This window comes from Centroberyx gerrardi, chromosome 6 (assembly GCF_048128805.1).
Source record: "Centroberyx gerrardi isolate f3 chromosome 6, fCenGer3.hap1.cur.20231027, whole genome shotgun sequence".
Classification (NCBI taxonomy): Eukaryota; Metazoa; Chordata; class Actinopteri; order Beryciformes; family Berycidae; genus Centroberyx; species Centroberyx gerrardi.
Window position 1 is genome coordinate 20,912,548 of NC_136002.1, and position 25,088 is coordinate 20,937,635.

Consider the following 25,088-nt stretch of genomic DNA (forward strand, 5'->3'; position numbering starts at 1 on the left):
ACACAACAACAATGTGGAGTTGAGCAGAAGACAGCGAGAGGAGATTTAAGGTTTTGATACCCTCATTGTGCATTACTTCCTGCTATTCGTGGTTGTATGGTCGAGTGTTTACAGTAAGCTCACTTTGTCAGTGCCTTCCTCTCCGAGTTCGCTAGGCCTGGATTCTAAAGCGGATATTCCTCTTTTTGCTGGAGGTGCCTGGATTTGGCCGTGCTACATTTTATAGTAGGAGGAGAGTTTTTTTGTTTTCCCCATTCCTTCTCTTCATGTCTTCTTTGACCTTTTGCACTTTTACCGTATATCTCTCTCCACCTTTCACTTTCTGCCGCTCTATCTCCACTCCCCCCCCCTTCTTTTTTCCTCCTCTATCCCCCCCCCCCCCCCCGCTCTACCTGCCCCCTCCCCTCTCCTCCCCGCAGAGTCACCTTATCTCTCTGCAGTCTGTCTGACTTATTTATCACTGCTCTGAAATATTAAAGAGTCTGCTGCCTCCAGTCCTGAGGGGAGTCCACATCTTTTTCTTATAACACACACACACACACACACACACACACACGTGCACACACATACACACGTACTGTCATCATGTCTTTTGAAGACAACACACAGGGTGAACGCTCTGCACAAACTACTCTCACTGTCTTATCATTTTAGAGAGTCTCCTCCTGGTTCTTACAAACTGGCACAGATTGCACACAGAGTCTCAACGATTTATCCTCTTTTTGGGCTCTATAGATGCATGTATGCTGTCAGAAGTGCTGTTAGTGTGTATGCCTGAGTGACTGCCAGTTTGCGCAGACATGCCAGTTCCAGGACACCAATGGTGAGTCTAACACTAGTAGGTTCCTGTGCCTAAGGGAGTCCTCATCTGATCTGAGCTGGCAAACACTGCAAAGGCAGCCTGATGTATGAGCGTAGTCCATACACACATACACACACACACACACACACACACAAACACATACAGGGAGACAGAGAGAAAGAGAGAGGCTTATGCTTGTTTCTATTCTTAGCAGGTGTTCCCATGGGGGGCAGTGGTGTCTAAGGCTGGAAACGGTGAGCAGGCCAAAGTGGACTCGGTCTGGTCGGTGATGCTGCTGCACCTGCTGTGGAAACTGGGCTGCCTCGGAGCCCCGTGGCCCGCAGCCTGCTGGCTCTGCCACCGCGCCGGCAGCGCTCCCTCGCCAGGCAGCCACCAAAACAAATGTGTCCAAGCCGTCAGGAACTCGCAAACCAAAAGTGAACACAAATGATTAAAAGCATTTTTGATCCAGAATGATTCCTTATATGCGCCCAGCTTATTTAGCATATGAGCGAAGATTCAATTCATTAGCTGGGCCATATTGAAAGCAGAAAAGTTGGATGCTGTCCACATAAAGCTTATTGGACGTGGCCAGCCCAAGTGCCCACGGTGTAGTTTTGAGCCGTAATGGGCTCCATTTGGGATTGAGCCTGCTTTGGAAACTGGGCTGCTGGGTTGGTCTTTGGCTACACATCTTGTCCTCATTATGGCGTATGGAAACTTGGCTGTAGATTAGATTTGAGCCATCATGGAGCAGCATGTGTCATCATCACTTCGCCTGTCATTATCACTATTTACCATTTAAATCAACTTGACTTGTGGAAACAAACCACGTTGGGTCTCTGAGCCAATGAGAACTAAGTGAAGTTGCTCCTTTAAGCTCATTTAAGTTCAGTGCCTTGATTTTTTTTTTCTACCTAATGAAGAAGACTGCGGTTAGAAGATGGGGAGGTGATCCTATCGGATTCTCATTTCTTAGAGATATCCTTTACTCTCAGCCAGGTTGTTCTCTGCCAGAGTGTGGGATGGCTTGGCCTCCTACAAGCCTAAACCTGTCACACAGACTGTGGTGCAGCATCTACCTGTCTCTGTCCTTGTATCTGGCATGAATCACACACCTAAAGTCGCTGCTTCTATTTGGTTTACTCCCACTCACAACATCCAGCCCTATTCTATTGTGTTGCCACGTTCATTGTTCACAGCTCTGTCACGCAAAGCCTTGTCCTCATCCTCGCTTAACATTCCTCCACGCATCCAGAGCCCATTGAATCCAATCAATGTTCTGATTGATAGAGGTCTACATTCCCCACACGGTGACGTAAACACAAACACAAGCCTTCATTTTCGTCAGCATGCCTTACAAGAGCAGCAGCGGAGCATGGAGTAGATGAATATTGATTTTCATGGATGTCTGTATGTTTAAAAGCTAGTGCAGTTTAGTTTTGCACTATGACGCACACACACACACACACACACACACACACACACACACACACAGGTGTTGCATTGATCGCTGTGTTTTTCCTTCTCATTGATGTATGGGAATGCAGAGTGGGGTGGAAGCCAGAAGGCCTGTGTTGTATTAGAGCCAGAGTGGGAGAGTCAAATTTTCAGCCTTTCATACACTGAATGATCAGCAAGAAGGTATTAGGGGTTAGGACCAACTCTGTGTGTGTGTGTGTGTGTGTCTGTGTGTGTGTACACATACGCGCATCCATGAATGCCTTGATGAAGCACTTGTTGGCTTTGTGGCTGTCTTCAGTAGTGCTGTTGTTTTTCCTCTGTCACTAATCAGAGAGAGAGGAGGCAGGCAGTTTGTAATTAACGTGATAAATGCAACATCCGTCTCCAGAGTGATAGCGAGAGGAGGGAGGGGTGGGGAGGTGGGGGGGGGGGGTTAAGAAAGGAGAGGAGAATATAGATGGAAGCATTGGGATAAGAGAGAGAGGGGCACAACCGTAATAGAGAGAAGTGATGAGAAGTGAAAGGAGGTGTGGTTGTGTTCGGGTGTGAGCAGGTGCAGGAGTATGTATGAGTGTGAGAGGGAGGGAGGGAGTAATATAGATGACACCAGCGGAGGGCTGCATTATTAAAATGAAAAGCCATCAATTTATTCACACATGCATCTCCTGCAAACAAATCAGCAGAAATCCAGGCTTCGTTCTCTCCTTTATTTATGGCTGCCCCAATTATAGGGCCGCCGCCTACTGCTCAACATGCTGTATATATATATGGAAATTAGGTGCATGGGCTTGTGAAATATTGGATGGTTACTTCCCACCCCGTGCCCAGTGGTGGGTTCATTTTCACGTGTGTTATGCTGTTTAATTGGAAGAGTTCTGCCAAGGAAGCCCAGCTGTATGGAGATGAGAGTGATCATGAATGGATGGACACAGGAAGGGATGAATGGAGTCCAGGAAGGAGTCGATTCAGGACGGTAGAAGCAGCACTTGGCGGCGCGCGCTGCTATGTGCCTTGTGGTGGCAAGAGTCTTTCAGAATGACAACTACTCTAATGACTCAAGCTGCATTTCAATAGTCTCCAGGCATCTGTATTAATACATGTTAACAATGTTATGTGATGGGTTTTTTTGGTGATCGAATGTGATGCTGAATTTATGATGCAATAGTGCCGCAATATTAGAAAATGACACAAATACTGGTAAAAATTGCCAGTACAGTGGAACATGTTTAGGTTCGGATAAGGCAAACAATGACTTGCTGCTTGGATATGAAATTGTGACATTGATGTAGGAGTTTTGTTACCCAGGTGTAGTTATTCAGATATATTATATGATATCACAGGACAGTTTTCAGCTCCTTGATACATATTGCGACCTACTTATATCACAATTCATTGTCGGATGCCTGCTTAGATTGGTATTGGAAGGCGTTCGCTGCTGGCAGGAAGAGGCCGAGGAGGGGGAAAGGAGGAGCTGGAGGAACAGTGCGGCAGTGTGTGTTTTCTTCAATAGGTAAACAACTCTGTCCTTCCTTCCTTCCTTCCTTCCTATCTCGCCTTTTCCCTCTGGCTCACAGCGAAGGCATCGCCGTCTGATAAAACACACGCATACACAGGTGGTAATCTGTAAACAGAAAACTTGCTTTGCTTTCTTCTCAAACCACTGCTTTGGTATTTACACTGGGAATTCTGTTATCTTACATTCGCTCCTTTCATCTCTCTAAATCTTTGTGTTTTCCTCCACCCTCTGCAGATCTAACTGCACCAGCCACCAAGAAGGGAACACAGGCACTTTACTCCCTTTATTTCGCTTTCATTTTCTTGCCTTGCTTACCATGCTTTTCCTTCTTTGATAAGAGCAGGGACGGTATCCACCTGAAGAGAGAAAGAGAGAGAGAGAGGGGGAGGGAGAGAGAGAGAGAGAATAAAAAGAAATGAAGAGTTTTAAGTTCAGCTTCTGCTTTATGAATGTCACACACATAATCACCCCTTTAATCAAAGCTGAAGAGAGCGAGATTGGAAAAAAGGGAGGAGAGAGGTTCAGCGAGAGTGAGTGATATGTGATATTGCGGAGTGGACATGCATTGTACTTGCAGTGAAGTGGAGAGAAGTGCAAATTGATATTTCAGATCAGAGGCGCTGTATGGCTGCTGCGTGAGTGTGTGTGTGTGCGTGTATGTGTGTGTGTGAGAGAGAGAGAGAGAGGGAGCGAGTGAGCAATGAGCCGTTTCCTACACAATGAGGAGGTAGGATAGAAACTTGGTGAGGGGAGATGATGGGTTCGGTATGACAGGCTCTGGAGTTTTCTCCCCACCACCAGCACCTCAGTAGAGCAGCTTCCTACCCACAACAAATTAAAAGGGAGAATCCTCGTCCCGTTCTGATGAAGCTGACAGCATCGACCCCAAATTAAATGTCAAACTATGGTAATTTCAGAAAAGCTTCTGTGGGGATATTTTTAGATTAAGCTGTGGTCTCTTAAATACTGTAGTGTGCGCTGTGTGTGTGTGTGCATGTCCTGTGTGTGTGTGTGTGTGTGTGTGTGTGTGTGTGTGTGTTCTAGTGTTTATTTACGGTTGTCTTGTTAATACTTTTTGCTTCAAATCAGACTGGATTGCAGCTAATGTCACTGATGGCTGTATAGTTTGAAAAAGAGCATCTGAGGACTGATACTGCTTGTGCATATTGTGTGTGTGTGTCTGTGTTTGTGTGTGTGCCTGTGTTTGTGTGTGTGCGTGTGTGTGCGCACAGTTTTTGGCCCCCTCAGTGAAGCGTCTTTGGCTGCTCAAACATAAACAGGCTTTCCGACAGACGTGATTAATCTAACAGGAGATCCGGCATACTAATTAATCAACCAGGAAATGATTGATAAGGGGTTTAAATCTCGGCAGGAGAGACCAAGATGCAGTTCACCTTAGACATTCATTTTGTGTGTGTGTGTGTGTATATACAGTATGTGTGTGTGTGTGTGCACATGGTGTGAGCCACACAAAGACACTAACATGGTTCATTAGCTTATTATGATGAAAGACCATGCTGTGACATCTCTCTCAGTTTTGTGCCCGATTCTGTTTTCAGATACTGTACATGTGTGTGTGAAAGATCACCATCGTTTAGGATTGCATCATGACCATTGTGTGAGGAATGAGTGAGTGTGTGTGTGTGTGTGTGTGTGTGTGGAGGAAGGGGGTGGGGGGCGAGGGGTGGGGCGGTTGAAGCTTGCCACCCTGACTAGAATATGAATATTCATGCAATTGATGTATCAGTGTCTGCCAGAGAACACAGGCTCCAGATCGCAAGAATACAAATAGGAACGCTTGCATATGCCAAGGCGTGTGTGTGTGTGTGTGTGTGTCTATATGTGATATGTGTCTGTGTCTGTGTGTGGGCGCAGAGGGAGATTATAAGCCCTGGAGTGTGTATAGGCAATTGGGAGGGTGTAAGATTGAGATAGATTCCTTCCTCTCTCTCTGTGTGTGTGTGTGTGTGTGTGTGTGTGTGTGTGTGTGTGTGTGTCAGAGGGAGAGAAAGAGAGCCGTAGCTGACATTTACTTAGCTCTTCTCCTCTAGGCTCTTTGTGCCCCACATTCAAAACGGGGAGAGGAACGCTCACTCTTGTTTTTTGAAACTTTTTGCTGCTTTCTTTATAACCCAACCTCCTTCACTAGGTCACATCCTGCTGTCTGTTCAAAGCACCTGTTTAAAATAAACTCTCTCTCTCTCTCTCTCTCTCTCTCTCTCTCTCTCTCTCTCTCTCTCTCTCTCTCTCTCTCTCTCTCTCTCTCTCTCTCTCTCTCTCTGTATATATCACAGAAGTCAAATATCAAAGACTGTAAAATACCACTGCTATACGCGCCGTATGTTTAGAGCTTATAAAGTAACCAGATCAGGTGTTAAATATCTCCCAGCTGTTGAGTTGGGTGCCTAGCTGGTCCGTCATGTCCTGAATGAGGTCGGGTCGGGAACAGGATGGAATAGATCTGACCGGACCGGAATGGAAAATTTGGATGGACTCTGGTTCAGATTACTGCTGTTGGCCAGACACAGTCGGAGGACATCAGCAGAAATCAGCAGAAGTTTGCTAATGCTGTTTTATATATTCTTACTCTTACTCTTTTTAATTGTATATTTACCATAATTTAACGATGTACTTTTAACTTTTATGTAAATGGAAAGTATTTAATTTACTCCTTCTGCAATTTGTGCATAACAATAACACAAACAAACATTTTTCTCTGCTGATGTTCAAGACCTCTTGGCTCCACATGAGGGACATTAATCATCTGAACTTGATTTGCAGAGAACATTTAAAAACATTGCACAACAAAGTGATTTTCTATAAGCAGAGGACTGGAACATAATAAGAAAACGTAGAGGCAATAACAGCAGCGATAGAGAGAAAACTGAAGAAAATGAGAAGACTTTATTAGAATTTATACTCTGCATGTGCGAGGTCTTGCTACAGATTAATAAAATATAAATAAACTTCCCTCCCACGTTTTTTTTTTCTTTACTTTCCTGCAGCGTAAAAGGGAGATTGGAGACAAGTAAATGTCAGCAGTGTACTCCACCCCCATGCGAACCTGTACACACACACACACTCACACACACACACACACACACACACACACACAGAAATTGCGCAGAGGTGTGTATATAAATAGACCAGAGGTAGGTGTTGGGGTCTGAAGGACAAGTGAATTTCTAATAGATGCCAAAGGACAAGCCTATGGAGACACCATGCATCTATATTTGATTAGTGTCTCATTCTTCTCTTCTCTTCTCTTCTCTTCTCTTGTCTTCAGCTATAGATCAGTGCATTTCAGTATCTAGCTTCAAATGTACATACATGTTTGGCTTTGAGGTGTCTGACTAAACCTAATGTCACGTATAACTGTATTTCAGAAACTTTTAATAGTGCTGGCTCTGTCCTCAGTACAAGGACATCTGTGAGCTGATGGATATCTGAGAAGTGCTTAGCCAAACCCTCTGGGCTCTGAACAGAAACAGTCATCGTTCTATCCTTACATCTGTTCATTTAGAAAAATTGCAATTGTGCAATAATTCAGTCTGCTTCCTACCATAATTCTGTGCGATAAGCATCAAATTTTTGGCTCTATACTCCCTCTAGGGTTGGGAATTTTTCAGATTTTATCAATTTTGTTTCTGCTTGTCGATTTGAATCCATATTGATTCTTGACATCATGGTACTTTTTTGAAGAAATTAAATGTTCCTTGTGAAATATAATCACTATTTCATAAATTGTATTCATAATACATAAGTGCAATACACTAAAGTCGGTTATAATGAGAACTGCTTCTGATGCTGCTGTGTTCGCATAATACCAAGGCTATCAAGCTAAGTTAAAATCCACAAATATTGCATTGGCTTATCACAAAACAAGATATCAATAATGCATCCTGCCTACCTAAAAGATGGAGGTACAACTACTTTCCTAGGGAGATGTGGAAGAGGGGGACCGTGAGAAGTCATCGCTGCTTGGTTATGTAGGAGGAATGTGTAATATTTATTCAGAATTATCATCTGTTTACTTGCAGCAATAGTAAAGGCGTGGGATCATCCACTATGTGTCAAGGCTGCTGGTAATAATAGGCTTCCTGTAGGTGGAGGATGAGGGGGTATCTGGAGCATTGTTGGCGCTGTGACCGCAACACGAAAACATCGCCCTCTCACAGTAACACCGTGCTGAAACATATGCTTCATCATGGCTGAGGTGTTGCTTCCCTTGCAGCCACCCTCTTTATCCATTTCTGCACTTAGAAAGAAAGAGTTTCCTTCCAAAGTGACGAATCCACCGTTTGAAAAAAGCACCACATACACTTACTAAAGGATTGCCGTCTACAAATCTTGCTATTTTTGGAATGTAACCCTTCAAATGTTGTCCACACACTCATAAAACTAAACTTCGGAGTCCTTGTTGTGGTCAGCTGTTGTTCCATCTAGTTTTGCACCATCTGTTGTCATTAATTCCCTCAAGATGGAAGTGATGAAAGCATTCGTGCTTTGCAAAAAAATAATAAATCCTGCATTATGCTGCTCAAAGGTATCACAAAGTAGAATCAAAAGGCATGCGTGTGTGTGTGTGTGTGTGTGTGTGTGCGTGTGTTTTCAATCACTCCCACAGCTCCAAGAAATTTGGAACCCGCTCTCAGTTGGAAGCCGTTCTCCGCTCCCAACCCTCATTCTTTCTCTCTCTTTTTCTCTCATTTCCCTCATTTTCTTTCACCTGACTGCACATCTAAAATGGTTTTATCACCTCTGTTCTCTTCTTCTTTCTTCCTCATTTACATTTTTTTTTTTGACCTCCATCACTCTCTTTTCCCTCACAGTCGTGTTTATGGCCCATGCTGATTTATGCCAGTTAGAGTTAATCTAATTGCCGCCCCTCTGCTCTCTGGGACAGGCTTGAAAGGTGTGGAGCACCCATGCCAAAGTAATAACTGTTTTTGTGTATCTCTCTGTTACACACACACACACACACGCGTGAACGTTGGCATGCATACACACATGCGCACACACCGCTACGCTATGTCTCTGCAATACCGGTACTTAGCACTCAGACCCGTATGGATTATTACCCAAGAAATTACAGGGCTGTAGTACTTAACGACTGGCATTACATTTCATGGGTGCCACATTTACGCTGTGGCAGCTCTGTTTGTGTGTGTGTGGAGTGTGTGTGTGTGTGTGTGTGTGTGAGTGTGAGAGTGTTTGTCCGTGAGTGGATGACTGAGTTGGAAGGACATTGAGAGATGGCAGTCTAAATCATATTTACCGCCATGTCATAGATGTGTGCATATCAGCACCTCCACACTTTTCCACTTAACATTTCCCGTGGTCCTTTTTCTCTCCCTCTCGGAAGCGGCAGCAGTTTCGCTGCTGCTGTGGACCTCCACTGTTAGATGACTGTAGAGCGAAAACGCTGTTACTCACACATACAGGCACCTGAAACCCCGGCATGGTTCTGCAGTAATATGAGTCATGTTTTGGCATTACAGAGCCTTGGAAATGATGCGGAGCCTCCTTTCTATAAACTAAACATCAGTCTATTATTGAGTCGGTGTCCAGGCCAAAGACACTGACAGGGTGCTATTACTACGAGGTTAGGCTATAGGAAGCTATGGATCAACCAGCCCGCCTCCTTCTAATGGACTGTTTAGGTTTAATATGAGTTCTCACCTCCTCTAATGGACCCTGCTGTCCCTGCAAGGACACAAGGTGTGATCTTTCTCTAAGTTATGTGTGTGTGTGTGTGTGCGCGTGTGTGTGTGGCTGGTACTGAGAGAGCAGAGGCAGTCATACAGACTGATGGCTTTGAGCCTGTTCACTGGCTGAATGCGAATCACCTCGGTAATAGTTCCCTTCACTTTATGAGCAAGGAGGGGCAAAGTCTTTCTCTGTTTGTGTGTGTGTGTGTGTGTGTGTGTGTGTGTGTGGGTCTGTCTATGTTTTGAGTAGATTTGGAGGTGCAGACGGTCACCTTTGCGGTAAAATCTGCTTTATTGGCAATTGAATGAGCCAACAACCTGTGGTCTGTTGTCCCCGGGGGCAGGTCTTCGAATTTTACCAGAAGGTTGAGGGGACTTGTAATGAGACATCTGGTGAGGTGGGACAGATGTTCAGCCAATCAGGGGCTTTGACCATTGTAGCCATGGTTACCTGTGACAGATGTGCATACATACAAATCTTACAATTCTTTCACACAGAGAGAGAGAGAGAGAGAGAGAAAAGAGAGAGAGAGAACTGGGTCCAAATTTAACCAAGAGGCAGTATTTCATGTCTATAGCCTTCTCTCAGGCTGAAGGCACTGAAGCATTTCCTGCCACTTTTAATGGACTTCTATTCAACTTTCCAGTCCTGATCCACTTTCAGAGCGCTGCCTTTCGCGTCTCAAATCCTCATTCACTTTACAGTGAAATCGTTTCTATCCTCTGACACTGTCAGCCACACAGCACGCTGCTGGCCATTACATCCCCAATCATGTCCGTACCCTCTGAGAGATGACTGTTGAATGGGTTACTGTAAAAGGGTTAGAGTTAGGGTTAGGGCCCTGTGACTGTATGAATGTTGCTTGGAGTGGTTTATTTTTGAATATGAATGTTTTCTAGACTGATATTTATAGTGGAGTGTGTGTGTTTGTATGGTGTGTGTGTTTGGCAGCTAAAGTAGATTTGAAGTTCACAGTGCCACCCCCCCTCCCATCCCTCCCACCTCAACCCACCAACCCCAAAGCCCGTCTGTACTTTGAGTGTTTGTTGTGGTTTAGGGTGAGATTTAATGGTTGGGAAAGTGAAATAGTTTTAGGATGCCTGGGTAAAATCTGGGAGTTTGGGTGCAAGAGGGATGCTTTCAAGGCCACACAAACAGCTCCAATCTGGCTGCAGCCTCAAACTGCACAGGATGTCTTGTTATATGGTAAACAATAAAATGATATCCATCTCAACACGTTATTTAGTCTCCTATTCAGTCTTAAAATCGTATTTTTCTCAAAGCAAGTGAAAAAAAATCAACCAGTGGGTTTCCAATGCAGTCTTTTTCAGGAATATTCTAGAAATAAGTGTCAGTATTTTGAAACGATGCAGAATAAGGCAGATCCGCTTGTATCAAGAAAATGACACTTGGCAGATTTTTTCCCATCATTTTAAGAAAAATAAGATCTCAAGACTAAATGAAATATCGGTTTAAGATGATGTTTTACAATGTAGAATTTCAGCACTGAAAAAATAAGGTTTCCAGATCATTTGTGTGTGTGTGCTTGTGTGTTTATGTGCAACTCGGTGTCCTTAACCCCTTTGTTGGTTGCCTGCCTTCACATTCCACTAAGGACGCAGGAAGAGGGTTTCTATTTTTGATTATGTGACAACCCTTTACCGCCCCAACACACACACACACACACACACACAGGCTTTCTCACACCCACCCACAACCTGCACTTGGCACGGCCTTGACACATAGCTCAGGTGTGAGATAATGAAATTAGGGCTCCCTGCTAGTGTTCTCCACAGCCCCATAGACAGACAGAGCTCCGCAATGTCAGTCTGAGGAGAAACATGCTACGTCTCTGCAGCGGACGGCCCACATGCCTTCTGATGGAGACGGGGCCTATAGCTCACTGACACCTATGGAAGGGACGACATGTAATACGGGGTTCACGATTCAATACGACCACGATACGATGCAATAAATAAAAGTTTAATGACAACAAAGTATGACGGTGCAGAATTATGTTTGTTTCTGAGACACAAATCTTTCTAGCAATGGCATTTGCTTGCTAGAATGTAAACAACAATTTAAAAATGTCATTACAAAGTGCAAATAATATAATTTGGATGGAGAGTTTGTGAAATTGAGATGGGCAAGCCGTCTCATTTGTGATTACTATGCAGAATAAACATGATCTGATATCGTGATTGATTTTTCTGCTCCACGATACATATTGTCACATTTTTGTATTGCGACATATTGAAGTTCGATATATCTCCGTATTTTCCTTCTGCAAATCACAAGCCTTCTTATCTTGTCTCCCCATCATGTATTAATATTTTGTCCTATTTTATTTTATTTGATTTCATTTATAAAGTATCCTTTCTACTACCTATAGCAATAAGCGCATAGGAACACTGCATTTCACGCTCAATGCATATTATGTAGAATAGAGTAGAATGACAAGCACGGCCTCCTTGGGGATGAATTTTGCGATCGTAATGAAACGCTACTGAAGGATGATTCCGCACAAATTGGGAAACAAAACAACAAAGGGAAATATTTTGAAATGCTCTATTCCCAGACTCCCTCTTCTCCAGTCTAGTGTCTCCTCTGCTTTCTCTGCTTTTTATTCCTTTGATGGTTCTCTGTCACTCTCTCCAGCCCCTGTCTTTAAACCGGAGAGAGACGGTCTCTCTGTCTGCCTCCCTCTCTCTTTTAATGATGTTCCTGAGTGATGCTAATGAACGGTTCTTACACTCCTCCTCGGTCTCTCCCCCTCTTCCTTTCTTCCTCTTCTCCCCGTCTGCCTGCTTGATCTGTCAGAGAGACCGCAGAAAGAGATTTTTCTACTTCACTTATGAAACTCCCTCAGGGTGATTCTAAAGGAAACCTCGGATGACTTTCCTTATTTCTACCGGCCTGGGAGTGTGATGGATGGAACTGTTAAAAGGCCTGACTATTTCTGTTGGACTGAGCATCTGATTGGCTTAGAGTTAGGAGTTAACAGGGAGTGTTTAGGGAACAGGACGGATGATGCAAAGGGTGAAATGTTGTAGGTGGCCCTGTTGAGAAAGGATAAGTGTCTGTGTTTGTGTGTGTGTGTTTGTGTGTGTGTGCATGTGTGTCTGTGCATGCAAGCACTTGTTGTTTGTGCTTGCGTGTGTGCTGCATGTGAAGTCTGCTGTGAAGGAGAGCCCAATGTGACACTCTACACACCCATGACTGATTGCACTCTGCTGTATTGGGAGTTAAAGAAATTGTTTGTCTGCACTGCGAAAAAAATATCCATCTTAAAAGTCATTTATCCAGTATTGGCTGTTAAAATCGTATTTTTCTTGCAGCGAGTGGAATAAATCTGTCAGTGGGGTGAGATATTTCCGCTTGTTTTCCTTGAAGATCAACTTGTTCCAAGAATTTTCTTGCATCAAGTGTCATTTTCTACTGACACTTTATTCAAGTGGATACTAGTGGATTGCTTCATCCTGCCTTTTTTCAAGACATTGAAACTCTTTTCTCTCACAAACACACTCATATCTCTTTCCTCTTTCCCCATGACCATAAAAACCCCTTGATCTCCTCTCCACCCCTCTTTCCACTTTCTGCTCAGTTTTACTTTGTCCATCGTTGTGCATTCAGCAGTAAAGAAAGCGATTACATAAACTCCTCTCACTTTGACCCCTCTCTCTGTCTCTTTCAACCATTCTAATTCTCCCATAGAGGATTGCCTTAGCCAACCCTGTACAGCCCATTTACTCTGGCTCTGCCCTCTCATCCTTTCTTCCCTTGCTGCATTCCTCCTTTGTGCTCCCATGCCATCCGTTAATCTCACCCACCGTTTTGCCCCCTCCCGTCTCCCTATCTTTGATCCTTGCCATCCTGTCTTCATCCCTCTCTCCCACACACAGTCTTCATCCCTGTCCATCCCTCTATCCCTCCCTCATCCGCCCTTCCCTCCTTTCATCCTCTAAGCTGGTGCAGATGCTGATGTTGCAGCCAGGTGTCTGATGTGTTGATCTGGTGAGCCGGCAGGTTAGATGGTCAGATAACCGAGACTTACCCTCCACTTCCCACTCTGTCACACTGTCTGCTTTTCCCAGGCTTATCCTTGCATACACTAACATCTGATGTATAGCAATTAGGCCTATTTTTAATCGTGTGTATATAATGACACACACATACACACATACAATCACGCTCTCTCCTACACAAACAGACACATACATGCGAATGCACACAGACAAATAGTCAGGAGGTGTATAGCTGGGCCGGGAAAAACAGGCTTTGTGACCCGGTGCTTTGTAAAGGACTGATGCACAGACAATTAAACTGTTCAGTAATGGTTGCAGTAAAACTCAGGCAGACAAAAGACTTCCCACTCTTATTTATAACCTCTGAACTCAGTTTACGACTCCTGCACCCTGCGTGGTAACTGCAGGATGAAGGAATGTCTGGGAGGATGTTCGATATGCCTTCAGACTGAGATGGAGGAACGAGAGAAAGACGTAGAGTGTGGGAGAATGAGACAGAGAGAGCATGAAAGAATAAAAAAGAGTGAGAGAAGCAAGAGAAAGCCATAGTCAAGGCATGCTAGCCTTAGGGCCTGAACATCGCTGTGGAAGCAGAGAGGAGAGAGGAGGGATTGTGGGAAACGGAGAGAATGCACCAAAGAGAAAAACAATGGAAATGTTTGGGGGTCAGAGAAGAAGAGATGGGAAGAGCGAAGGGGGTTGCAGAGGAAGGCAGCAAGGGCGCTGTCGAGATGTAACTGTGGAGGAGCAGAAGTGTGTGTTTTCATCTGAATAGAGAGAGAGAGGGAGAATAAGGGAAAAGGGTTATCAAAGTCCTCGGAAGTAATTTCCCAGAGTAGAATGAGATATGGATGGAGGGAGGAAGAGAGGGAGGTAAAGATAGGAGAGAAAGCCCATGAGAGAGAGAGCTAAATGAGTACATTGTATGAGCACTTGAGATATAGGGGTCATATATGGGTCTCTGTCCTGTGACCTCATCATTATTATTCTGCGCCAAGAAATTACAATCTGTTTCTGTTCTGCAGCCTTGATTGCCTCATCCTACATTCTCATTCCACCGGCGCTTCAGACTTTCTGCAAGTGAAAAAGATTTAAGAAATTTGAGATACAATGAATCTGGGGTGCTATAGATGAGCGGGGTGTCAGCAGTATATTATCTGACATTTGTGCTTGGAACATTTTGAACTTCACGACCTTGGACTGGTGTGTCTTCCCCGCCTGGCCCTGAGTCAGGAGAGGGGAACGAAGGAGGCGTTATTGCTCTGGAAAGGCAGCGTGAATCTGTGAAAAGAGGTTTAGTGGATGGTGTTATCCTTAGGGTAGAATGGATAGGGGAGAGGATACAGTTTCTCTAGCTCAGCTCTATCCCACAGTGGGGCGTGTGTGTGTGTGTGTGTGTGTGTGTGTGTGTGTGTGTGCGTGTTTGTGCGTGTTTGTGTGCGTTTGACTGGCGATGCACTTTTCCTTTCCTTATCTCCGTTTGTTTATCTGTGATTTATCTGTGTTTCAGCAAGGCAGAGAGGACAAGCAGGTTACTGCTACTGTAGCCCACTGTCCACTCTCCACATACAGTGTGCACATGTACATGTGTAGAAAACACTCTGCAAAATAATAAAAAATAGGCACTACTTTTTAATAAATCAGTGATCTACCAATGTGTTTTTTTGGGGGGGGTTTTTCTCCATAAAACATTGAATTTGTTTTTGTTAAGGCCTACATTCTAAATAGCCACAGTCCAGGATTTTTAGAGCAGGCCACCTCCTGCTGTTTATTTTTTTTAAATAATGCAGCTGTCAACTGAGTGGCTCTGGCTTCAGTGTGTCCCACAGAGAAGAGCATCCTTTTAAACCTTGTTATTGTTTGTCAGTCTTTCAGTAAACCCCCGATGTCCAGCCAACCAGGCCCCATCCACTTGGATATGATGATATCAGCATCATATGAATTATACTGCTAATTAAACATGATCAATTAAAAAATAAAAAACACTCATGAATCTGTAGACCAGAATGTGTTTGGTTGCATTCGAGTGTTTTTGATTAAAATAATCTCCAGCCATGTAATTCTCCCTCTGCCTCCCTCTGTTCTCCATTATCAGGCGGCTGCTGACTTTGCCAAGGCCCACCTGCCTGAGGCTCTCCGCCAGCAGCTACTGACCTACGAACGAGAGAAAGAGAGAGAAAAAGAAAAAGACAAGGAGAAGGATGAGAAAAAGGAGACGAGTGGCCTGTCTTATCCTTCCATCCTGGAGCAGCAGATCCTCACCTTGGACCGAGAAATGCTGGACAAGCTCTCCGCTACCTACAATGAAGCAGGTGTGTGTGTATGTTTGTGTGTTTGTGTGTCATACACCACAACATTTAGAAAAAAAAATCCCCCAAAACATGTCATAAACATGTACACCTAACTATATACTTGTAGTCATGGTGTATACATGCACACATACATGCAGACGCCTGGGCTTGCATGTATGACAGCTTTTGGGGATTTTTCCCTCAAATAGTTCAGTCATTAGTTATGGTCTAAATGTGTGTATATATCTGCTGAATGTGTGACCACAAAGCCACGTATTCCCTCTTCTCCCCCCTTACCCTTTCCATGACAAATCACTGATGTATTTTGCCAGTGAATGTTGCTCATTACATGAGCTGCTATAAGGAAGAAGTCCAGTACTAGTGCATTGTCATACTATTGGTCGAACAGTGATGCTTGTTTTTTCTTCAAGGTCCCCTATGATGCTGCATGCAAAGTATTATTTTCTACTCTACTGTTTCACTTGACTGTTGTTGAATAGCGTCTGTCAGCAGCCCCAGGCCATGCTTATTCAGCTGTTTAAATACAGGCTGATCTTCACGAGGCTTGTAGTAATTATCTCTGGAGGGATGTAGGGAGGGCGGAGCGAGGGAACAGAGAGTGATGGATGGGAAGAGGTAGGAGAGGGGTCGGAGGGAGGGAAGGAGGACATTTTATTATGCAATAAGAGCTATACAGTAGAAAGAGAATAGAGATCTATAAGAAAGGGTAAGGGAGCACAATAAAAGAAAAGGTTTGGCCTGGGACAAAAGGTGAGGAAAGACAGGAGAGGGACAAACAGAGAGTGAGAGAATCAAAGGGCAAGGAGAATGAGGAGAGGAAAAAGGATAGAGACCGAAACAGGAGGCTGCAGTAGCCTTGCGTTTAGAGAAGTGGACTTGTGACTGGAAAGTTGCCCGTTTGAGTCCCCAGACCGGCTGGGAAATTATGGGTGGGGAAAGTGAATGAGTAACACTCTCCACTCCCTCAGCAACTGCTGTCGAGGCCTTAAGTGCCTTTGAGCACGGCACTTAATCCCCAACCACTCTAATGGAGCTGCAGCTTTTCTGAGCAGTAGAAGACTGGTGTGAATGTGTGCAGCTGTATGAATTTGAAGCAGCATGTTCAGTCAACTTTCCATGGATAAATCAAGGTGAAAAAAACAAAAACAAATGGTGAGGTAAGAGTGGAAAGAGATGAGCTGTGGGGGAGAGGAGGAAGAGAAACAGACAGAAACATACAATGTAGAGACGTTGTGTTTCATTCATGAAGATGTTCTTTGACTTTTGATTCCTGTTTTTGATATAGCATAGAAAATCTTTTTTTTAAAAATCATTGTAACAGACTGATTTTTGGCATCAAGATCAGTTTTTCATAAATCAGTTCCATCGATAACATAATTGATGATAGTTTTTTTTAAATAGTAGAGATGGAGTAACGGAGAGAGAGATGTGCTGCAGAGTTAGTTTCACCCGGCTTCTCCTCCACCTACATTGATTTAACCCCTCCACTACAAGAGTGGAGGGAGAAAACACAGTAGCAAGAAGAGAGAGGAGGCAGAGAGCGTATGTGAGAGAGATGGTGAATTTGTTTTTCCTACAGCGGATGTATTGGTTTATTCAGAAAGCAGGCGAAGAGGAGTTGAAATATTGATGATAAGACGATTACACGGACTGTCGTCACACGCTGCAATCGCAGGAATGCGACGTTCCTGTGGGAATGTCTCCCTCTCTTTCCTGGTGCCCCTGATTAGACTAACTCTGTCTTCTGAGTGGGCGGCAAGAGCGAAGAAGGGAGAGGTGGAAGGGATGATGAAAATGTGCGGGGTCATGTCGTAACTGATGGAACAGACGTAAATGCACAGTGATTCCTGAAGAAGAAGAAGAAGAAAAAAACAGGGAAAAGAGGATGCGGAAGCTTATGTTGAATTAAAAGTCTGAGCAGCGAACCGCCTGGATGAGAACACGTCATACGCAGGCGGCTCAGTTCTCACATGTGACTCGCATGTAAGTTAGCGAGGGAGCCGTGTGTATGAAAGAAGCATTGAGAGGCCCTGCCGCAGCTGAGCTAAGAGATCCGCATTCTCCAGAGAATGATGGGGTCATATGATACACTAATTGCTAGAGGAGAATCAAAATCTCCAGACTTGGAGCGCCCAGGCCGGAGGCGACAGATGACTATTAGCTCCCAGAAAAAAGGTTGATGTGAAGCACGAGAAGCTGCATTACCTTTTGTTGCGCTCACCCGCTCTTGACCTCTTCATCCTCTTTCATCCTTATCCTCCTCCCCCTTTACTGCCGCCCCCGATGCCGCTGATAAGCATCAAGCTGTCTGATCCGCGTCGCTCTCGAACCGACCGCCGAGCAAATCTCCTCTCCTCGTCGCCTCTGTCTCTCCCTCTCCCTCATGCTCTCTTCTTAAGCTACGTGACCTGTTGCATCCAGACTCCAGAGACTCTTACCGTTGCTCTCTGCCCGCATCTTTTCGTTATGCCTCCATATTTCTCTCATCCTTTGTTTGGACAGCGCAGTAAGAAGGACTGAGACTGAGCTTACAGATAATCTTACCGTCAAGGTACATTACATGAAAAAAGCTCTTGTGTTGTCTAGTCCCACGCATTGGACAGCCAGGGATTGAATGTGCTGTACAGTTGTTTTTTTTCCATCAGCCTTGTCAGAGTCTCAGGGGGATCAGTTGATCACGTAATTGTTCTGGATTCTTGTCCCTGTATCTGATTCAACAATCGGATCATTTAGGGCGCGCAGCTCCTCGCTTTTGTTGTAATCAGGGCCTAAATTAAGCTGGCAGAGAGGGAGAGACAGGGAAAATAGAGAGATGCACTCTCAATTCAGCTCACAGTCCCCAGGACAACAGCGTATCAGATTTATCCCCCTGTCTGTTCATCCCTTCATTGTTTATCAGCGAACAAAAGCGCTCGAAAGAAAGATAAGAGAGATGGGACTTTGATGGAATGCCCAGGAGCTGAGACTCTATTATGGAAACCGTCTTCTTAATGCGGTGTGGTATTCTGTTAACCTTTGTGCAGCTGTGACCTGTCTTTCAGGACACACACACGTTTGCACACAGTCAAGTAGTGCATTAGTCCAGTGTACCATGAGGTGGTTATGCAGGATAGAATGGAATGCATGGAATAAACAATGTGCATTACAGAAAGTAGACATATTTCCTGAAGCTTTCCACATTGTAAAGTAGTGTAAAATAATGTAGATACTACTACTAATAAATAGCATTGTTTTGAGTATTAACAGTCATAAGGTTACTTTGCAGCTAGTTCTGCTGGGTGGTGAGAAGGAGTCCAAGGATTGTTAGATTGTGCTGGCGGTGAGTTCAAGGAGGCCTGGTGGGATAGGATGGCAGCTCTTGGGGGGGGGGGGGGTAACGCTTTATTTTCTGGGTCCACAATTTCCTAATAATTTCCCAGAAAGGAACTGTTAATTTCTTGGGAAGTTTCCTGGAAAGAACCATGAAATTATGTAGTAGTTATATAGAAAATGTAAGCAGTCCGTTTGGTGGAGTCGATAAGATACTGTTAATTTCTAAAAAGAGTTTCCTGGAAAGAACTGCAAAACTATAAACCATTTATTAGAAAAATAATAGGCAGAGGTCAATTTGGTAACCCAAGTCATTATTCATATAGCCTAATTATATAATATAGTTATGTGCTGACTTCCTTCCTCTAATTTCTAATTTTCTAACTACTATATAATTTCATGGTTCTGTCTTGGAAACTCCAAAAGAAATTACCAGGTACTTACCGACTACCAACTACCACTTAACTCTTTCTCAATACATAATGTAATGGTTCTTTCCAGGAAACTTCCTAAGAAATTAACAGTCCCTTTCTAGGAAATTATTAGGAAATTGCAGACCCAGAAAATAAAGTGTTACCCTTGGGGGATACAATTCTATATCTCAGAATTGGAAAAAAAATAATTTTAATGGAACGGATCAGATTGCCATTGTAAATTTCCTGTGGTTTTATATACACTGTCTTGTAATTTTATGTAATGTTTGTTGTAGTTTATGTATATTTCATCCTATTTTTTGAAGATGTGTTGTTGTGTGTGTATGCTGTACTTTTGTTCACCTGCACAGGGACTGGGGATGAAAATGAGCTGTTTAGCTATATCTCCGTACAATGCATCAGACTTCATAGAGGTTTATGCTTTTATTGTACGTGGTCCCTGTTAAATAAACTGAAGATAAGATGAGATACGATAAGATAAGAAAGGCTTTGAAACCAATGAGCCAGGAGGAGCAGGGTTTTGACAGTCTTGCCCTCGCTTTTCTTCACCATAACACCATGCAGCTTGGTTGAGAGCATAAAGCCATGTGATGTAGTCGGGTGCAATGCACATGCATGCTCTCTGGACTTATTGACAGGAGCAACATGTGGATGCAGAGTCTTTGCTAACTCGAGGAGAGTGAATCTGTGCAGTGATGCTAATTGGAGTTAGGAACTACTGTAACTAGAGCTGAGATGTTAATCTAATTGGAGTGGTGGAGGTGTGCAGGGCCAAGCTAAGCCAATTAGCATGACTAGCATGTGGGCTAGGATGCCATTTTAATAGGGAATGAGGAACGTGCGCTTGGCTGGGCTAGGCTAATTGGGGAAGGGTGTGCTAGCAAGGCACCCCAGTCCATTATCTCTATCACCATGGGAACCAGATAAGGATAATTAGCTGGGCAGCATAGCAGAGTGCAGGGGCAGCTATAGGCATGAGCAGCACGATTAGGGACGCATACAGTGATGAAACTAATAGAAATAGACTTTTCACAGAATGTGAGAATGATTTATTAAGTAATTTACAAGTGGCATCAATATTCACTTCATTCTTCACAGCCTCCTTTCCAGCTGGTACTCTTTCTTGTTTTTCTAGTTTTTTTTCTGCCTGCTCCTTTTTTGCACATTTTTCTGTTTGTCATTTTTCTTCTCACCCAAAGCTATAAATGGGAATAATAAAATCATTGTCCTGCTGAGAAGTAATCTCTTTTCTCGCTCTTTCCTCATCTCTCTTTCTCTCTCTCGCCCTCCTCTTCCGCTTGCTCTCCACCCCTCCTCTGCTCTTACTCTTCATTCCATATGCATCCACTGCCGCCTCTGCTGCCTCTCTCCCCCGCTTCGCTCCTCACACATTATGTCTCAATCAGCTCTGGGTGTCTCCGTATGTTTGGTCTCTGGGTGATTGAAGTGGATGGGAGAACCCTTCACTGGGGAGATGGATTTATTTCATTTTGCTCAAAGCCCTTGGGAGTGCCTGCTACACAGACCAGCTCGGCTGTCAGTCAGTGCAAACGTAACACCGAGTTGTAGAACTTGAGGAAAGTCTCAAAAGTTAATAGGTCATTCAGATTCATACGATGGCACTTAAACCAGCCTTCACTCCCTTTGTTTTAGAGTTTCCACTAACTCCACGGTCGGGAACACAAGCCAATATCACAATAGCAGGCATCCAATCAGTGTGCAGGTTTTTTAATAATTTACTCTGTAATCCTCAGAGTGTGACTATACTGTATGTCCCATTTTTCTGTCTTTCTCTCTCTCAGGGTGGTCCAGTACGGTAGGACCCCCTACTTTCTCATCTTTTCTCTCCTCTGTTCCCCTCTCTCCAGTTTTGTCTTTGCTCTGTGTGAGCAGATGGCCAAACAGGCAGATCTGTTCTCTCTCTACAGGCTTTGGATCTCACACAATAGGCCTCAGAATCTCAGTCCAGACTCTGTTCTGCCTGGCTGGGAAGCAAAACAAAGAAAGGAAGGAGACGAAATGAAAGCATTTCAGAGAGTGGTAGAAGGAAGACAACTTACTGAAGTACAGTTTCAAAGGGCTGTGCATTGTTTGCAGCTGCGTGTGTTTAGATAGTGCCGTTTTAGTGCAAGGAGGGCAGTGTGCAAGTCTGTGTGTGTTGGAGGAGTCTGTAAGTGTGAGTAAATGCACACATACAGGGGTGAGTTGTATCCTCTCACATAGGATTGTTTTGGTTTTGGATTAAGGTTGTTATGAGGATAAGTCTTAGATTCTCTCTTCACTGCTTTCTCTCCCACCCTCTCCCCTCTCCCCTCTTCATCTCTCTTTATCCCTTTTTCCCGTCCCCCTCTCTGTTTCAGGTACTACATGTCTGGTGGCCCTGCTTTCTGATAAGGAGCTGACAGTGGCCAATGTTGGAGACTCACGTGGAGTTCTTTGTGATAAAGATGGCAACGCCATTCCTCTATCACATGACCACAAACCTTACCAGCTCAAAGAACGCAAGAGGATCAAGAAGGCTGGTGAGCATCAGTTGCCTTCCAGTTGACTTTCTCATCTGATTCTGAGCAGCTAAAGCAGGCTTTAGTTAAAACTTGAGATGCTTCCAAACTCAGATTATTGTCATGAGAACATCAAATAAATTGTCTTGTTATCATCAAAGGTAACCAACATCCTTTACTTTAACAGCATAATCCAGTAATTGATAATATGCTACTTTAGTAGCAGATTGAGTTATCAATTGCACCCAGTACAAAGTACAAATTATTTAAGATGTATTTATAGGCAAAATTTCCCTCCTACCCTATCTGCATATTCTCTGTTGTGTTGAAGAGATTTTGACGGCTGTTTGCCAGATTAGTCAGTATGGTCAGCAGTCAGGATAGCCCATCATCTCCATCTAATGGTCTATTTGGGTACTGAAAAAACCCTTCATTTTTTGGTCGCACTGAATTGTTGTCTACTTGTTTGTGTAACAGACTTGCAACTATGGGATCACAGATACTGACCTTGCAACTATGGGATCACAGATGCTGACCTTTTCTGCCATTGCTTTTAATTACTTAGTGCCACCTACATGTCTACATTACTAGCATACTGATAGAAACTCGTAATTATGTGCTGCTACCATGGTACATGGTGCAGGACATTATGTCGTTATGGTGGCATCTGTGTGTCTGTCTGTGTCTAGAGACATTCTTGTGAACATAATAACTCAAGAACAATACATGATAGGAACTCATACTCACATTCATACTCACTTCATACTCACACTACAGGTTCCCCCTATAGAGTAGATGATCTGAACAGATTTTGGAGCACCTTGCTGCATAAATTGCATATTAATGAGGAAAAACTCATTTTGTTGAAACTACTAGAACTCATGCTTTAAGATACAGAGTTCATATTAATGCCATGGTGTCGTGGTGTCACACACATTCCCCGGCCTTTTAAGGGCAGGTGCCGGATAAAATCAACAGGAACAAATAATATAGGCTTCCTTCAATGCCGTCTATTACACTGATGAAGTGATGTTTCCAGCTATAACTCTTCATCAGACTTGACCAAAACAGACATAAACATAATCTTAAATACCCATCATTCCCATTACAGTATCGCACAAAATGTCATACAAAATGTGACAGAACAATCGACATCTGAATTCATAATATATATGATGTAATGTATAGCCTAAACATTATAGAAAATATGTTTTAAAAATATCCTTTATATACATATACCAAGAATTAACTATATCTAACTATCTATGGAAATACTCATGACAAACATTAGGTAAGATCGTCATAGAGCCACAAGAAAACCAAATAGAGGCACCTCAGTATATTCTACAGGGTGCAAGAAATATTAAATGGAGTCTTCAATAAAAGACATCCACCATGATTTATGTTTTATACCCTATCTAAAATACATAAAGCTTTTACAGACATAACCCCCCAGCAGATCTATTGTAGCTGCCAGGTGCCTTGTTCATTGAGTGAAAATATCTCTGCATTTGTTGACCATTTCTTTCAAAGTTTTCCAAGCACTCGCAGCATTTTAGACCTCATTGAGATTGTTTTGACAACTAATTACTTCCTTTTTGGTAATGAATTTTATCTTCAGGTTTCCGGTGCGAGCATGGAATCTAAAATGTCACCCAGCTTTGCCTCGTATTATGTTGGACTTTTGGAGCAGGACATCACACACACACACACACCTTTTTTTTTTTTTTACAGCACATGTCCATGTATAAATGTTTCATAGATGACATTTTCTTCATATGGACATCAACAGAGGACAAATTAAGAGAATTGAATGATTTTATGGACTCTAAGAACGGTTAACTGAAATTCAATATGGGTTCTGACTCGCACAGAGTGAACGTTTTGGACATTCTTGTCATTAAAGACAGTGATGGATTTAAAACTAGCCTGTTTCGCAAAAGCATGGACAGAAATTCTATACTTCATGGTCAGTCATATCATCCCACACCCTTGAAAAAAACCTAACTATTTCTCAGTTGAGCCAGTTGAACCCTATTTATAGCTCAGATGATGATTTCAAAATAAAAGTAGTCGATGTGGAGAACAAAATCTTCTGATCGTTTCAACAGTGTTTCACAGTTGGAGTGTCTCAATAAAACTAGGACCAAAACCTTGGACAACAGGGTCATCTGCACTATCCAATATTCATCACTGGAGAACAACGTAGTTTCCATCATAAGAAAATATTTGCATATAATTGCCATGCACCCTGCCTGCAACGCACCCCTGGATAAACCTCAGTGTGTTATTTTTAAAACACCCCCTAACCTAAAAAACATGTTGATAAGGGCAGATTTGCCTGCCCTGCTCAATCCTTTCTGAGCTCAGTTGACTCTGGAAATTAGGAATGTTCAAACTATGTAACTTCACATTCAAAACTAAAATGTAACCACCCACTCACTGGCAAAACAAACAAAATAAAAAGAGTCATTTCCTGCAAAACTATTTATGTGATTTATATGATGAAATGCCCATGTGGCCTCGCATATGCTGGGAAAAAAAGGCAGATCGTTGAAAACAAGGATTTCGGAGCACAGGACGTGCAATCAGGAATTGTGATTACAAAAGTCCAGTAGCTGCTCACTTCAGCCTAATGCAACACAGTGATGCCTCTTTCAAATACCTGGGTATAGAACAAGTAAAACTCCCTCACAGAGGGGGGGGATACAAACTCTCTCCTTAAAAGAGACAAATTTTGGATCTACACATCAGACATATTGGCACCCACGGGATCCATTCCCTTGGTCTTGGGTTCAGTTGGGAGGACTTATCACTTCATTATTTCATTGTTGGCCATATCAATACCACCAATGTGTTATGTGAAGACAAGTATTTTGGCATATGAATATTTGCTAATTACTGCATTAATCAGCTGAATTAATGACCTCATTAGTATAACTGGTTATGTTTAATATATCGTAGTGGCTCTTGTTTCTCATTGCTGGGTGTATATAACATTTGCCTAACAATG

General features: G+C 43.3%; 1 protein-coding gene across 3 annotated transcripts in view; it reads left to right on the forward strand.

Moving 5' to 3' along the window:
* The window catches only part of ppm1lb (protein phosphatase, Mg2+/Mn2+ dependent, 1Lb), a 38,179-nt gene that overhangs the window by 10,759 nt on the left and 2,332 nt on the right, over positions 1–25,088 (forward strand). For all 3 annotated transcript variants that reach the window (XR_011785610.2, XR_011785611.2, XM_071927883.2), the window contains exons 2-3: positions 15,615–15,831; positions 21,935–22,096. Coding sequence is in view for 1 of the 3 variants with exons in the window: in XM_071927883.2 (XP_071783984.1) it covers positions 15,615–15,831; positions 21,935–22,096 (379 nt within the window). In the remaining 2 variants the exon portion in view is untranslated. The remainder of the gene's footprint in view (positions 1–15,614; positions 15,832–21,934; positions 22,097–25,088) is intronic.